Genomic DNA, 17,349 nt, shown 5'->3' on the forward strand with positions numbered 1-17,349 from the left:
CAACAAACAAGTGATATTTGCATTTGCAGTGGCCATTTCCATGTCCTGCTTTGCAGGTCAAGACTTATATGAGTCCCTTACAGCAGTCATAGTGATGATTCATGTTTCATGCAGAGTTAGGCTCTATCAGCTCCCAGGAGTGACCTGGCTGTTCCTGGCACAGCTGGAGATACAGCTGCAGGTGATGGGGATTGGGGACAGCTGGGTACAGGCAGGAGCTGCTGACATCCTCAGCGTACACCTACCTCCTAGGGGAGATGAAGAAGGGGTTGTGCATATAATGGTGGTGTCTTCCCCATGATGTTTTCCTTCTGCTGCTGCATTTTCCGTGTGCGTGGAAGACCTCACAACCAAGGATTTAGCTAACTGCTTTCATTGGGTAAATCATAAGTTTTAACTCAAAAATGGCTAGCTATGTGCAAAAAAATACACTGTGAAATGTATCGACTGATGCATTTTTAATTAAAAGCTTGTTTTAAAAGCAAGTAAGAGCCCTGATGGAATAAAACCACAGCTCTGAGAGCAGAAGACCTCGTACATGCACCAAGGCAGCGCTGGTAGGACTCTGACTGCTCATTCCCATTGCAGCTGCAATCCCCAGGGCAGACTCAGACCTGGTGCCAGGGCCAGGGACAATGCAGAATAGGGCCCGTGAGGCTGTGGGTCCTGCCCTGGGCAGCCAAAGCAACATGCACTCTGCATTGCCAGTGCTGCAGCCCCAGCTCCACCTTGGGAAGATGAGCCTCAGCCAGGATGGGGTTGGAGAAGGCAGCAGTTTGGAAAACGACTGCCTGGTGCTGCTTTCACAGACGCCTGGCTCATAAACCAGTGTTTCTCACACCTTCTTCTACATTTCCTATGAAAATGCTCAAGGTTAAAGATCACATAACTGGTTTGCTTTACTCAGTGTAGCCTCCGCTTTCGATCGAGTTCATCGCAGCTTCCTATTAGCTTGATTATTACAATCTATAATCAGTGCACTACAATGATTCAACTTGACTTTATGTGATGAGTATCTTGCCTTGTCATGTAACAGATTGTGTGTACGTTGTATTTCTCTAAGGACCATCTGACCTTAGATATTAAATAGAAACATACTAGACCAACTGAGAAACATTTAATACATACATTTATCCCCTTAGATGTATTAAAAATTCAGAGGAAAAATAAATATTTAAGATGGTAAAGTATGTTTACCAAATGTTTTAACAGCTGCCTTTAGAGACAAGGAAATGGAAATGAAATGATGGGTGTTTGTTTCACAGGGTAATGCTCACAAAATGCATTCAAGTATCTGTTAAAGTGAGTGTAACTGAAGGTAGTCTTGAAGGGAAGGCCTTTGGGGTGGGAGGGAAACTGCAGGAGTGAGGTCAAGTAACGTGTTGAGAGAGTCTCTGCCCACGTCCAGCTTGGACCATCAGAAAAATCCATGGTTTGTTTCTAATGAGGATGCCTTCTGCAGTTAGGTCTGGGCAATGACCCTGCCTGAACACAGCGGTGGGCACTGTGAGCCCTTTGTGCTGCTTTTGACCTGTCTGCAAAGGGACCACGTGTTTTAGGAGGCACATGGCAGTTGAGGCACTGACGGAGGGTCCCATCAGTGAGTTGTATCTGTCCTTCCCTGTCTGTCTGTCTGTCCCTCCCCGGCAGGGCTGCAGGTGGCCCTGGCCGAGCCGTGCGGCTGCCACACATCAGGGACTGGAGGGGACAGAGGGACTCAATGATGCACAGACCCAGCACCCCGAATTACGGAGGAAGACATGGGTTGAAACCCAGTTTCTCATCCCCCTGCTGTCTACCTGACTGCCCTATCATTTCCACTGGGGACTGGAAGAGGTGGGGTGGCATTTTGTCCTCCCCTCATGGGCTGTAACAACAGATCCATATCTTAACCTTCCCCCCCCCAGCATGACCATCTCAGCACACAGGTTTAGACAGCTTCAAGAAGGGGAGATGGACGTAGGTGAAATACGGAGTGGCACAAGTGAATGGAGGGGGAGGTAGGAACACTCATTAAAAGGAAGAAAAGAAAGGAGGATGTATAAAATTCTGTAGCCCTAAATGGTAACTTATGCACTGATAATTTACATCTGCTTTACAGGTCTATTAGTTCAGCTATCTGTTAAAAACCTCATGCCCCAGCAACTGCTACTTGCCACAGGAGTCAGGCTGTCTCCGAGCTGCTGTACCAAACACCTTCTTGAAGCTGCACAGGCAGATTTGTAGAGCTAATCCTGCTGCAGCAGAGAAACAACTGTCCTGCTGCCCGTTCCCCTCTCACTTGCAATTTCACTCAGGCTGACTGTGCAACATGATTGATGCTCAAAATTTGGAGGAAACTTTGTCAAGGACAGAGCATCACAAGTTAGCATGGAAAGATGCAGCAAGTGCCTGGTCACACTACATCCAGACACAGAGTTATCAGTCTTGTGCCATCTGAACACTTAACCTGACAGTTTTGTGAATGCAATGAGCTTGCTCTGTCATGGTATCAGAGTCTGCTTGATCTCCAAAAGGTCTCTGTCCCCAGGGACTGTGCCAGTATAACACACAAGGGTTTGATCCTGATTTGCAGTGAGGAGCATTGCAACCACAGCCCTTCCTGGTTGATGGGGCACTGCCAGGGTAGATGTTGCAGCAGCTGCAGGCTGAGGAATTTGGGGAGATAAATGGGTGTGGAACAGAAAATCATACAGAAGTTAATGTCCAGGGTTGGACAAAAAAAGCCCACTCGAGATCTGCCTCAGCTGACCTGGAGGACAAAGGAAGAACCTGATGATGAGCAGTATGAAACCTCTCTTTACAAGGTGACTGTCACAAAAAAACCATCATAACTGAAACATATATAAGAAAAATAAAAAGAACAGTTGGGTCTGATCCAAACACCACTGACATCAGGGCAAGGATCCCTGCTGCATTCAGTGGCCTTTGGAGCAATTCCTCTCAGAGGAAAAATAAAAATAATAAAAAAAATAATAACTTGCAATGATTCATTGCAAAATATGACCATAGAAAGTTGTAGCAAAAGAGCTTATCTAGGAAGTGCTGACAAGCAGCAGGATAGGAGTATTTGTGAATTTATTCTAGACTGCTATATGAATATTGAATTTGGCTTGAAGCCACTGTAGCAAAATGATCATTATGATGCATTTAATGTAGTCAAACTTAGCGTGTCTTTCTAATTCATAGATCAATTCATAGACACTTCAACCTGCAACTATGGCTTCAGAATATAAAAATATCAACTATTAATTTAAACAGGTTTGTTGTTTGGAAGCTTGAGCCATTAAAAACCTGGGAATCCAGGGTCATCAAGCATGCTGATTACAGCCAGTACTCAAGGAGTCACAGCAGCTGGAATTTCAATCTACTCTTGGAAGTTATCTATTTGATGTTTTGATTTTTGTTGCTTTTTTTTCCTTTTTCTTTTTTTTTTTTTTCCTTACATGCATCACAGGAACAACTTGGCACTTCTGTTTTCCTTATGTTTGTCTACAGAAAATAGTCATACACAGAAACTGTGGTGCTGACACCTGGCTCCAAGGTGCAGTTAATGACTCATCATGCATCAACCAAGCTTAAGAGATACCTTATGCATACCACAGCCCTTGCAAAAAGTCTCTCCTAAGTGACAAGGATTCCGAATGTTTATATTCATAAGATTTATTTGAGAGCAACTTCCTGTATATTCATCTGCACACTCTATATAGAAGGCTAAATCCACAACTGATATAACGCCTCTGAAACTAGCACAACAGAAGATAGGAAACTTCATGACATTGCCTTTAAAAGCTGTGAAAGGAAGAACCTGCATTTTTACCTCTTGGCCCATTTCCATACTGCAAAGCTTTGTTGACTGAGCTTTGGCATCCACCATGACATTAAACATGGTGCATATTGATTGAGGGACTCGGAAATCTGTTGATCGGCTGGTTTTTTGCAGCTTTACTTCAAATGCAATCCTGGTTCTGTTGAGGAAAAGAGAAAAAGACATTTCAGTTGCTTTTAAACATACTGAAGACAATAATAATGTGAAACAATACTGAGAAGAGTTCAACAAAACCAGAAAGCCAAATGCTGCTGGGAGCATTATAGGGCAATTGTTACAAATGTGGTTTTACTAAAAATGATTTTCCAGTTTAAAAAGAAACCCACTTTCTAGAATACACACTATTTATAAAGTGTGCAACGGTTTCAGGGAAACTATGACTTTCTCATGCTTGATAAACAGTGTGATGATGCTACAAAGAGCAGTGCTACTGTACACCTATAATTTGGTTGCATTAGTTGATTTATAACCACAGACAAACAACAAACCTGACGCATTTGAGGAAGCTCCTATTGCTCCATGGTATCAACTACAAATGGAGCTCGCTCGACTGAAAGGACATTGCCAGATTATTGCATTTTTAGGTCTACATGATTGTATTTGCTTGCTGACAGTTCCTAATTTTCTCATATAAGTGGTTTCCCTGAAGTGTACATGCTCACCAGAATACGTCTGCAAAACGTGCATGGGTGCAGTCGTGCACATGTGAACACACACACATGCATTGCACCTCTCCGCTCTCCTGAGGTTTCATTGAGCTGAAATGTGACATCCCTGGCAGTTACAAACCATGTTACACCAAGAGCTTTGTTGGGCCACAGACTATAGATTTTGATCCCATGTTGTATTTTAAAACATCAAGGCACTTGTGACTCTAACGTGGAGAACACTTGCTACAGTACGGTGGGCACTGCCTTGCCTTTCTTTGGAGCCTCTCTGCAGATTCTTGAAGTACTTTACTAATCTAACCTAACACAGAACAATTATCACATCAGACAGAATCTGCCAACAAATTAACATAGGAGCTTCAATTTAGAAATAACAAATAATATCAGCTTCAGCTCAGGAATAACTCTGATCTTGAAAGATCCCCCAAGGGTTATGCAAATGAAAACTCATTTACAAATGTGAAACTCCCATTCGTGGGATGAGATCTGAGCTGGTACATAGGTCCTCCTGCCCAGATTTATTAGCGAAACAGACCTTCCTTGCAAGGGCTGCTTTCCTGACAGCACCGAAATACAACCAAGCGTGGAAGGCGGGGTGGCTCCTCCATGGTATTCAACAGTTCAGAGACAGACGCGAAGAAAAATGTTGTGTCAAATTGAAATTGCTAAAGAAACCTTAGCCAGGCCCTGTTTGCAGGTGATATAAATAGGGAAGGCAGCATATTGGTTTACATCAGCAGTGGCATTTGAACTGATTTAATTACCAGTGCCAGATTTAGCCTGGACTCGGGGACTAGAATCTTGATAATTACTGAAAGGACCCAAAGTGACTGGGATTTTCCATCTCCTCACAGAGAGGAGCATGTTCCTACTTATGCTCAGAACTATTATATATAGTCATACCATTACAAGCTGGGCCGGGTTTTTACAGAGGGGCAACATATTTGTAGAAAGGTTGAAGCAGTTGGGAAAAAAGAAACAACCCAGCTTTCAGGCACACAAGCCTTTCTTCAGATGTACCTGCATATTTGCTTATTTTTCCCAGTTATCTCAGCTGAGGTAACCTGCTCTGATTTCTACAGACCATCACAGCTATAACTGCACTGCAGGTGTAGCAAAGGTGCCTTGGTTCTAATTAAAAAAAAAAAAGAAAAGAAAAGAGAAAATAAGTGTTTTGCTGGTGGTGGTGGGGGCAGAGGGCAGAGCTCCAGCACTGGTTTTGCTCCTAAAGAGCTGTCTGACAACTGGACAACAACTGAAGGTCAGCATTCATGTCAACCAAAGGAGCAAAGACGAGCTTGCTCAATGCCAAAGACATCATGACCATCACATTGCACTTAAAATGCACGGGGGTTTATTCCAGAACAGTGAGAGAGCAAGCCTTGAGCTGTCTGCCTTCCAGAGGGCAAGTCTCCTGACTACATCTTGGGGATCGAACGTGCCTTCCTCTATGGTAACGTTGTGCATCCAGACTGTGAGGAACGTGTGAACAAGAAATGCCACGCTCACACTTGTGGAGTGGTCAGGCAATTGTGGTACAGAACAGCCACATCACACATCGCTGCTAATATCAGCATATACCAGCTGTATTTTGCACTCATTTTCCCTTTGGTTCGTCTCTTTGTCTATTCATTTCTGCAGAATGGAATGCAAAGTTCATTTCTTCTTCCTGCCTAATCACCTTTGATGCCAAATGGATATAAATCACTGTGTAAAGGTTGGAAATTTAGGCTTAACATTTTGCTTTCAGAGTAACAGCTACCTGTATGTTTAGATGTTTTTTAAGGAAACCTCTCTGTTTTGGAAGATCAGCAGGTGAGTAACCTATAACGTGGCTGAAGATTAAAGAGCTTTACTCAGTCAATGGCAGATACGAAGCCAGTGTGCCAAGCTACACAATATCCCCTTTCTGGGATCACATTTTTGCTTCTTTTTTCAGGTATCTGTGTTTTTGAGGTGGGTGCTGGGATCCTATTTACAGCTATGCCTTCAGCACTCAACCCCGCCAACATCAGACTGCATTTACAAAGACTTGACCTCATGTATGGCACCGAAAATAAGTAACTGCCCACAGAGCCTGAAAGAACAGGTGATTTATTGCCTTATTTTGAAGATGCACTCTCCAGAGTCTCAACAGAGAAGTGCTTGCATGGGAAAGTGCTTGCTTGGGAGAGTCCACAATTCACAGCAATAGGATGGCTTTCCACCAGCCTGTGCTGGGCATAGGTGACCTGGGGTCACTAATAAATAGTGACTGAAGAGAAGCTCCCTGGAAGTGTTCAAGGCCAGGATGGATGACGCTTTGAGCAACCTGGTCTAGTGGAAGTTTTCCCTGCTCATGGCAGCGGGGTTGGAACTGGATGAGCTTTAAGGTCCCTTCCAATCCAAACCATTCTATGATTCATTGCTAATAAGACATAAAAAAATGTTGCATCTTGTGAGCTTCTATGAGAAACATGACTAGTTGACTCGTGGCCACATACCTCTTCACGCAGGACTCGATCATGTCACTTGCCATAAGTTTCAAGCGTTGTTCTAAGTGTTTTCCAAACTCCTCTTCAGGCCAGTGCAAATCCCGAATGAAGGTCTGTAGGGCATCGAGTTTCCAGAACAGATCTTCTGAGGTGCCTGATCCATTGCTGGCAGGGCAAAATAAGAACAAAAGTCATAAGTGGCATCAAGGTTTTTGCAACCTGATGTGGAGACCATTCCTGCAACAAGTGTAGAGCAGACAGTAGTTTCATACACAGGACAACGCTGGCAATCTCCACCATCAGGATTTTGAGTTTTACCATACAGTTGCCTAATCTACCTTGCTGTCATAACCCACAAAACTTTCCAGACCAGATGAGTAAGACAACATTATGAGTTACACATATTAACAGGAAGAATGTGTGTATGGTAAAAATCAACCTTAGTTAATAACCACATTAATGTATGTGATTATTAAGAATTAAGGCTAGAAATTGGGGTAGAAAATCCTCGATCAATAATAACTGCCATACTAGACTGTATGCAGTTATTAAGATGTAGGGTTTCATGCAATTCTCCCCCCTCCGAATTATACCTTGAGTTTGCCTTGTCCCCCCCCAGTAAGACCCTCGTTTCCAGGTAAGGGACAGTGCTAACAAGTGGTGAGCGAGGACACACTTTATCTCTTGAACAGCTGAAAAAAAATCGGGGTAAATCAATTGAGCTAAGGGCACTAGGCATCTCATATCCAGGAGTTTTGGCAGGATTGACCGCTGCACCTTTTCACAGATCTGCCTCTTGCAAAGGCATCTATAGGACAACAAATTTCCCTTTTTAAAAAAAAATTATTTTGCAACATCTTTGGTTTGTCACAAAACTCTGAATTTCTCTCCCAAGTGTATATTCTCATAGCCCACACCCCAACCCAGATGGAAGTCTTTGGTCCCGCAGTGTGTAGCTACACCGTCTCTTTTCACAGTATAATTATATCTCAAACCTCCATTTACAGAATAAAAATACAGAACCGGATTGTGCTCTGTTTGTGCAGAGAAATTTATGCATCCATAACCCTTCTCTCTTGCTCTCTCCTTCTTCCTCACTTTTTTTTCAGAACAATTACCAAGGGAGCTTCAAGAGTTTCAACCCCCTCCTCGCATACCACTAATGCTAACACAGTAATTTATAAGATATTTAACACACCATGCATTACCACTTGTGCTGACATCATCTATAGAAACAGATGAGGGAGGGTGTTTCTATTGTGACAGATGCCAGCTGCATTGAGTTAATGCTAGAGGAGACCGGAGCTAATGCAGACACGGCTACTGCAAGGTGAGAACCCTGGTCCCAACATGCTAGAGGGGTCCTGAGGGGTCCTGTGCTAACGGAGTTAACGAGATAAAGAAAGAATCGTCTCGGTTGTAGGAGAAACGTATCTGACACTAAGCAACAGGAAACATGTCCTTGATGGAGGGGAAGGGTGAGTAAAAGGAAACCAGGGAGATGAAAAGATAAAGAATCAGGCATTTCCTTTAACCAGGGGACCAATTTGTACAACAGTCTCAAGCCTTCATCCACTGTCAGTTTTTAGTTTCGGCTGGTTCAAACCTGTGCTTGGGTATAAATAATCTTTAAGAATCTAAACCCAGTTTTGGAACTGCATGAATTTATGTTTTAAATAATTAAATACGTCCAAATACAATAATTGGTGTTTACTACAGTAATATTATGACATCCACTTGGTTACAAAATTTTTGAAGCATTATTCTTGGTCTTTTTCTCACTTTTGATTAGGGCTCCATGCAAGTTAACAATATAGTATATTAATTTCCAAGATACACTGTTAAAATTTTGCCTGTGAGCACTGCAATCACTCTAATCACACAGGCAGCTTGCTATACACCATTGATGCTCAAACATTTTCAGAGGGATGAATCCAATTTTCTCTCATGACATGATTCTTATCTTTTCAAAGGCAATACCACAAAGCATGCACAGAGAAAGATTAAAACTTTCAAGTACTCTTTACAGACAACTGCCTAAGCTAGCCTTTAATATAGCTATCTTAGCATGAATATGAGTTGTATAGCACTGAAACATAAATGACCACGATAATATTTAAAATAAGTTTTAAAAATCTATTAAAAAAGCAAACATCAGTGTTTGTTTCACTTCTGATTTGTTACCACTGCTCTGCAATAAAGCCTGCAAAAGGCTAATGGCAGAGGCACTTTGGTGGACTCCAGGTGTAGATGTAATTGAGGGTGTTTCAGTAACAGTGACAGGGGTAGTTTTGGGGAGCTTCTACAGTTTTATCTAAGTGAGAAGGTAGAAAAAAAGCAACACATCCATGCAGTGCTGGCTGAGACCACCCCACGCCAACCCTAAAAAACCATCCAGGAATTTAGATGGAGAACTGGCAAGATGCCAGTCCCTGTGCTCCCTTGGGAGATGAGCTACCTCAAACATTGACATTTGGGTTGAGCCCACTGTGTCCCACTCTCCACATTGCTTGGTGGCTGGGACTTTTAAGGGAAATCTGCTATAAGAAGAGAACTCACCTAATCTGTGCTCAGGACTTGTGGTACGTGCCCCCTGAGCTCCACCCGTGCACCCTGGGACACTTGGACAGGGAGCTGGGAGCACAGAGCACAAGGCTCCTACAGACTGACTGCTTTGACACCATGCCCGATTTTTCAGGCCATAATCTAAAGCTCACGTTGAAAATACCTTTCTTTAGTTGGTCACGGCATATTCAAGCTGTAATGATGGCTATGGAGCTTTAATTGCTCTCTGGGGCCTTTCCCAACACAAATAAAAACTGTTGCAGCGTGTTCCTCTTTGTTAAACCGTTTCATCAAAATCAAGACAAAAATTATTATCTGGGAAATGTGGAGCTTGTATTAAATAAAATTCACTTTTAGATCTACATCTGGTCCACAGAAATTGGTTGACTGGCATTGAAATAGCTTCATCTTCTCTTTTGGACAAAATTTTTCACTGAGACACAGCATGTTGCATTATAAATTCTGCGGTTCGTATGCTGTTCAGGCCATGTCCCATTGTTGACAGCTATTTTGTAAAGCAAGATACTTGCTCAAACTCTCAGTGTAAGACAAATTTTTAAGATTTATACAAAAAAACCCCTCAAAATACACATGCCAGAAATTCACTAGTGTCTCATTCAGGAAACATCTAATTAACTGTATCACTCTTTAAAGTTTTCTATAATGCACAGAAACAAACAATACATATCCATGCCAAGATTACTTTAAATTTAAATGAGATCTAATTTGAACTGAATACACACTCAGAATCATAAATAGCAGCCATCCATGACGGTGCAGAAAAGCTAGGCATTTGTGGGATGCCTAGCGGGATGTTAACTGGTAGATTTGGTACTTTAGGGAGATTCACATTTGGTAGATTCACATTGGGCAGATTACTTGTTAAACTCCTGTGGAAGAAACAGACAGAAAGAAAAAATACCATAACAGTGACAATGCAGATGTAGCAGAAGCACGTGACACTCATAAACAAATCTGCAAAGTTCACAGCACGACGACAGTTAAAAAACTAAAGCAAAACATTTCAGAAAGAAGCATGAGTATGGAAGCTTAAGTGTACTGGGTTTGCAGTCTGCAATATAAAGCAAGTTACTTAAAAAAAAAACAGAACGAAAAGAAGAAGAATCACAAAGTAGCAAATTAACAGAGTACTCAAACACCCACTAGAAAATAACTCCACCTTCAAGTCCTGATACCATTTTGAAGTGCAGAGAGCAGCCTTTCCTTGGAAAAATCTCTCTTGTAAGGAAGTGACTCTCAGTTCTTACACACTCAGGTTGGATGAAAGAACTAAACTAAGAGATCTACCAGGGAAAACAGAAAGTCTGACATTCCAGCCCTGTAGGAGTCGATGAGTTTTTCTTGCCACCAAATTCAGGAGTCAGGATTTCACTCCAACATCTCTCTTGTTTATTTTGTACTCTATAAATAACAAAGATGTGCTGATCTGGAGCAATGAAATGGTGAACCACAAGGTTCTTCCTCAGTGAAGACTCATGCCGTCATCCTCCCTTACATTCCTGGGTGCAGAGAAAATGGGTCCTGCAGGTTGCCCAGCTCTACATGTGCACTTGAATGAATTGCACTGAATAAATCCAGGACTGGTATGTGAATGTTTCTTGGCTGGAAATGGGCTATGGGGTGATTAAGACATTTAAAGGTTAATTTATCAAGCATGTCTACTTGGGCATCATGACTTCAATAAATATTTTCAGATGTGCTACTGTTATGTAAACAGAGATCTTTTAAAAGTGGGCTAGTGTATTAATTTAATGTGACATACTCTCCTGAAACAACGTGTGGCGTAACAGCACCGCATGCTTGAAGTTTGCAAAACACCCTGATGTATTTTAGTGTAGTAGATCTCTAGATGTTATAATTGCTCTAAATGTGTTTTAATGAGTATCTCATCACAGTTAAATTTTATGCAAAATAAAAATGTCATGGGATTTGGGAATCAGAAGCCAGTTTCAGCAGTATATCTTGTTTCTGCCTTCATCTAGTAATACTATATAGCATGCTGGGACACAATCTATAGATGGTTTTACAGTCCCATTTGAGGTTAAAAAAACCCAGATGCTTTGACACCATTTTCACTGGATCATTATTTGGGCTCAGTGAAAATGGACTTAGGACCTCAGGTTTTCAGCCTCACCCTGCACTGCTGCAGCTACTGAAAGCCTTGTTGATGTGCACGGACGCAGCTTCAGCGTTCACATTTCCCTGCTCTTAGTGACCACACCAGGACATGCCACCCTGGGAGGTCTCTCCCATTCCCCTGGGTTAAATTAACTGCTGTACAGGCAGCATTATCTGGACTCTAGGTAAACAAACAAATTATACACTCTATCTTTCAAGGCATCTTAAAATCTTGGCAACTTCCTGGAGTCCTATTTTGAACTCCATTTCTTACTGCAAGTTTTATACATCAAAACCCAAAGTAATGGAATTGAGCTGGCTATACTGAATAAATGTTTCCTAACACAACAGAAGATTTGAATCACATATCTGCAAGAGCTCAGCTTGTCATTGGTGGCAAGTCTTAGGGAATAAACTTTATCCTCATTCTCTCTTTGTGAATAAAATCCCTTGTTGTGGAGGAAAACCACAATCCTAAGTCTTTTTCTAGTGGAAAAAAAAAAAAGTATGTTCTTGTTTTCTTTTGTTTCTTTGATTCTCAGTAGATTGGACTTCACGCTACCCGCTTGTTGTCTTTGTTAGGCTGTAAGCAGATACGAGAATTTGCTAATGTAATAAAGCACTCCATTGTTTCCATTCATACTGTATCTGCTATTAAGATGATATGATTATTGAATGAGACACAGACTCCATAGTGATTGAGAGTGTTAAATCTTCAGAAATGGCAGTGCATGTGGTTAGATACTGATATGGAATAAATAAAGAAATAGCAAGAGATGGACAACATATAAATGTATAAGGAAAAGCAACTTAAATAACTTAGCCAGATGGTAAATACATAAATCAGAGGACCTTTGGTTTTAATATTAAAATTCAAGAAGTGACAGTGTTATATTAATAAAAACACTGTATTAATAAAATACGACTTCTAGAGTAAACAGTATACTATATTCACATGGAAACATATTTCTTTTATACAACACATTATTTTGCTGATGCAGAATATGTTGCAAGAATAAGTTAGTACTCTTAAAACAAAACAAAACAGCAAAATAATGGAGTATGTTATGTTAACATACAGTAACTAATTTTAAAAATATTCTCCTGAATTGACATGCACAGTTTTGCAGGTTCAGCTGATCTAATTATCTGACTAACAGTTGCAGTGAGACCTGTAAAAAATGATTAATATTACCAACAAATGTTCCAGCCTGCAGTTGCTCAGACCATAAAACTACAGGTCCAAGATGAGAAACTGTTTCTAGAAGCCAGCCATGCCTATTTAATATAGACGGCTAAATATAACCTCAGCCATCAGGCAGGGAATGTGGGCATTTGCATCAACAAGATGAGGGCTGTCTGATTTAAGACAACTCAGCTTCAGGACTGGATCCTGATATGTTTGATAAAAGCTGTACTGCATGTTTTCTTGGCTTCTTCTGATTCAGCCCCATTTGTGTCTGGTAGTTGTGGAAATGGCTTTCACCTGGGCTGTCTGCTGGGAAATTCTCAGTGCAAACAGACTGGCAAAATACCCCTGGACAACATCCCAGCACTCACACTGTACTGTAGGACCGATCACAGGAAACAAGTACAATTGCACAGGGGCTGCTCCTCTAGAGCTGCCCTAGCACTGAAAGGAGGGCAGAAAAATCACAGTATTTTTACTGACTTGGCTCCTGGCTTCAGAACAGAGCTAAACGAGACCCCTGTTCATACTTAAATGCTCAGTTCCTAAGGGATTCCTGAAAAGATTTAGGGATGGAAGACACAAACGTCTGTCTCTCCCATCACTATAAATGCTTACAACCTCACTGCCTAGGCTGAGCAAATGCTCAAGAGCAAATCTTTTCACAAAAGCCTTGATGTGAAGCAAAGAGCTTGATAGTGAAGTAGGCAGTCAAATCTGTGCTCTTCCTCTGACTGACACCCAGAATAGTAACAAAAATACTCATTTTCACTACAACGGTGCTTCTTTTAAGGGGAAACATTTTTCACCAGCATTTTGTAATAGTACAGCCTTATAAAATGATTTGTATAATCATACTGTTCAATTTCTTACATTTATATTAACGACACTTTTATAAATAGTTTGCAAAGGGTTAGTGAGGAATTAAGAGATGCTAAAGCCAGGACTACAGCAGAGACAGCCATAGGTCAATGAGTAACATCCTAGTCAAGCAATTGAAACTGGTTGTCATTGCACCAGCTTTAGCATTTGTTCATAAAGATCTTTCAACACAGACACACACACACACACAGAGACACACACACACACGTACGTGTCTGCTGGCTGCAAGATAAATCAGCGTTCTTTGAGAAGCTAGCAAGGGAAAAAAAAACAACCAACAAACCATAACCATTGCAAACCCTACTTTTCCAAGACCTCTCAACTCACCAGAGAACAGACCTACTCTGTATCCTCCGTATTTGGATGACTGTGCGAAGGACAAGTGTTCCACATTTCTCTGCGTGGATTCATACAAGCACACCAGCTGCTCTAGCTATAGGGCACGGACCCCCTGCAAATTCGGCAGCTCTGCAGAGGCAGATTACACAGCCCTCATGAGCACATTACATCGATGCTTTTTCTCCCCATGTTTTCAATACTTAACAGTACCTCTCTCACTGTTTGTGATTTCTATACCTAACTCCTCGTAGCATAAGGTACAGAGTATTCAGCAATGAAAATAGAAGAAATACATGCTTGCAAACTGCCATCTGGTCAGGTTATGGAGGGCTACATATTTCAGCCTTGATTGCAAGCATGAGCATAGAGAAACCCTTTCAAAAGACTGTGCTGTGGAATAATTTCTTGGTTAATAGGAGATAATGAGATTTTCTTCTCACAATTCACTGTAGAGATTCAAAGTAGGACAACAGTAAGCTCGGTGGAATGGACAGCGATGATGATCTAACTTTTCTGGCCAACTTGAAGGCCTTTCTTCAAAGCAGAGGAAAGCCATGGAAAAACATACTGCAGTGTTCCTAATTCCCAAAAAGCTCTGTTGGAGAGGTAGCAAAGGAAGGCCGTGACTTGGGTGGGAATTGGCTGGTCCAAACTACTTGAGAATCAATGGCCAAAAATTCAACCGTGCTGTATTACGGACATGGGGGAGGAGAAGGCAGCTGATACAGGAGGGTCAATCAAACAAAGTAAATCTCTGATCTGAGTTTTTCCGTGAGATCTCTGTCGATCAGACAAAGAGGAGCAGGTGGTCTGCCCAGGAGGCAAAAGATGAAGATGCCTTAACATTTAGTTCTGAACAGCACATCTGAACTGTCATAAGATCCTAGGAATGACAAAATTTCCCTTACACTGTATGTGCCACCCTCTGTGCATCACTGGTACCTTCCTTTGCTGGGTCACATTGTGTTAAGTCAGGATTTGTAACTCGCATTTTTGTGTGCGAGACACAAGAACAAAATACCAACTAGTGAAAAAAAAAAACCCAGAGTGCATCTTTTTACCAGATGGACACAAGATTCTTGTGAAAAGCACCCACTTTCCTGCTGGAAGAAATCTTTTAAATACCCAAGTCTTTAAGACATATAGTCCATTCTGGGCTTTTGCTTGAAACTGCAATGCTCAAAGCACTCTGTAACTGAAACTCCAGAAGGGAATAACCATTTCAAGAGATCTAAGAAAAGGTTGTTTATAACTATCAAAGATAACTTAAAAATTATAGATAATGGCATACCCAGGGACAAAGCATTTTGACAGGCAAGTATCACAGCCAAGTACTTAGGGACATCTATAGTTAAGCCACTGAAGTAATTAAAAGCCAAAATGATGTCAGCTTCTGACAAAGGAAAAAAGCTGAACAAATTGCTTATTGACTGCTTGACTGAGGTGGACAGGTACATGGAGTTAACTGCCTGTGTTTCATAACAGATGAGGAAATATAAACATATTCATCACTAAAGCAGAGCTCTGAAACAAAAGCTAATGCTCACTTCAAACTGCAATTCTGCTTGAAGGAGTGGCTGTAAAAATGGCATTCTCCTACTCGAAAGATCTATTTCTTGTATGTTTTCTGGGTCACATCTGCTTATTTGAAACAAGATTTTTTAGGATTTTTAATCCTGTTAGCCTGCAGACCAAAGACAGCAAATGGAAAGTGAGAGAGACTCCTGAATGCCAGCCACTTAACCCCACTCAAAACAGAGGGGATGATCAGGTGTCAAGAAAAGGCCTGAGATTTGGCAGGCAGAATCCTTACGGATGCTGAGGATGCACAAGAAAGAAAGGAAAAAACCTGGGTACTCAGACTCCAGGTTGCATATGGGAGGCTGGCTGCCGAACAAAATCTCTTTTCCCTGTAAATGGAACATATTTGGTGTGAAAAGCCCTGAAAGACCAAACGTTCTTTTCTACAGCAACCTCCAAGAGTGCAGTGCCACTTTGCCTAGAGAATCACAAAAAAAGCAGGGAAAATAGTCTCTCCAGAGGTCACCTGGTCCCAATCCCATCTGAGGCACTGCCAGACTCATCTTGTTTGCCAAGGGTCAATCTTTCTCTTTTAATACCTTTATTAGAAGGAAAAGTCAGTTCTTTTCCTTCATAGGATCTGACTTGGCTTTTTAGAGCAAACATGACAGGGTTCAGCAATGCTTCAAAACCTGTGAAATAACAACAGTAATCCAAAAAACACATGCCACATTTTTATCATTCACCAGCTCTTGAGTTCAATTTGGGTTTCTCTAAGGCTACTCATTTCTTGCTGGCAAATTCCTAGTTCTCCAAATTTAACAACTGGTTCTACTTAAATCATCTCGCCTGTGTTTCACTATAGTTCCTGCACACCTAATCCTACAGGCAAGGGAGCTGGGACCCGTCAGAGCTGCCCTGGGACATGGGGACACGTGTAGCCATCAGCTGCGGGGCTGATGTGAGAAGCACAATGCTGCACTATCCTTCCATGGAGTGGGTGGAAAAAATTAGTATTGGGAAGAATAAGCACAGCAATGACTCACACAGGTTATAGGGCTGGACTGAACACAGTGGAGCAAGGTTTTTTGTTCTGAAAAGGAGTTATTTGAGTTCAAAACAGCATTGGAAAAGGCCTTTTAGAAGAGGATCCAAAAAGCCATGCCAGCTAAGAAGGTTTTCACATTTTCATGCTTCCATGTTCAAAGGCACACGGTTCAAACTGAGGCAGCAATGCATTTGAAAAAGCAAATACCATATCCCTTATTAACTTGAAAACCCTGAAGAGGTCAGGCCTTCTATTTTAATCATTAAACTAGAAAATCTAAAGCACTTTCTGCATGTCCAGTCTAATGTTTGCTAATTCATCTCTGTATGAATCTCCATCCATTTGCACCCAAATTCCGATTGTATCAAAGGAGGTTTCCTTACTTTACTGGCTCCCATGACTCCCGCTCAAAGCCCCTGTGAATTGACTGTGCAATTGAGGACTCCATCAGATCGACATATCTAACAACAAGTGGAGCAAACAGGTCTTGGAGGTGTTTGTGGAATTTTCCATTGCACAAATTATCTAGAATAGATAAATAAAAGTATAGTAAGACACCACTGTTAACTAAAACCTCTGTAACAAACCACAGCGTGGCACTTCATCACACAACGAATTTGTCAGCGAACAGGAAGAAACTTCAAGAACATAACAGGAGCTGGCATCAGGCACCAATATTCAGGACAAAGACAGCA

At 41.6% G+C, this 17,349-nt stretch overlaps 1 protein-coding gene across 7 annotated transcripts in view; it reads right to left on the reverse strand.

The window, feature by feature from the left end:
- Positions 1–17,349, reverse strand: part of CADPS (calcium dependent secretion activator) — a 176,209-nt gene that overhangs the window by 33,535 nt on the left and 125,325 nt on the right. For 5 of the 7 annotated variants that reach the window (XM_029084774.1, XM_029084776.1, XM_029084775.1 and 2 more), the window contains 3 exons: positions 17,038–17,179; positions 6,981–7,136; positions 3,821–3,968 (listed from right to left, as the gene is read on the reverse strand). In XM_029084774.1, coding sequence (XP_028940607.1) covers positions 3,821–3,968; positions 6,981–7,136; positions 17,038–17,179 — 446 coding nt within the window. Of the gene's footprint in view, positions 1–3,820; positions 3,969–6,980; positions 7,137–10,279; positions 10,427–17,037; positions 17,180–17,349 lie in introns of all 7 variants that reach the window. The other 2 variants (XM_029084770.1, XM_029084771.1) reach the window with 2 other exon arrangements.

The sequence above is a fragment of the Antrostomus carolinensis genome, unplaced genomic scaffold, assembly GCF_000700745.2.
Source record: "Antrostomus carolinensis isolate BGI_N321 unplaced genomic scaffold, ASM70074v2 scaffold5394, whole genome shotgun sequence".
In the NCBI taxonomy this organism is placed as follows: Eukaryota; Metazoa; Chordata; class Aves; order Caprimulgiformes; family Caprimulgidae; genus Antrostomus; species Antrostomus carolinensis.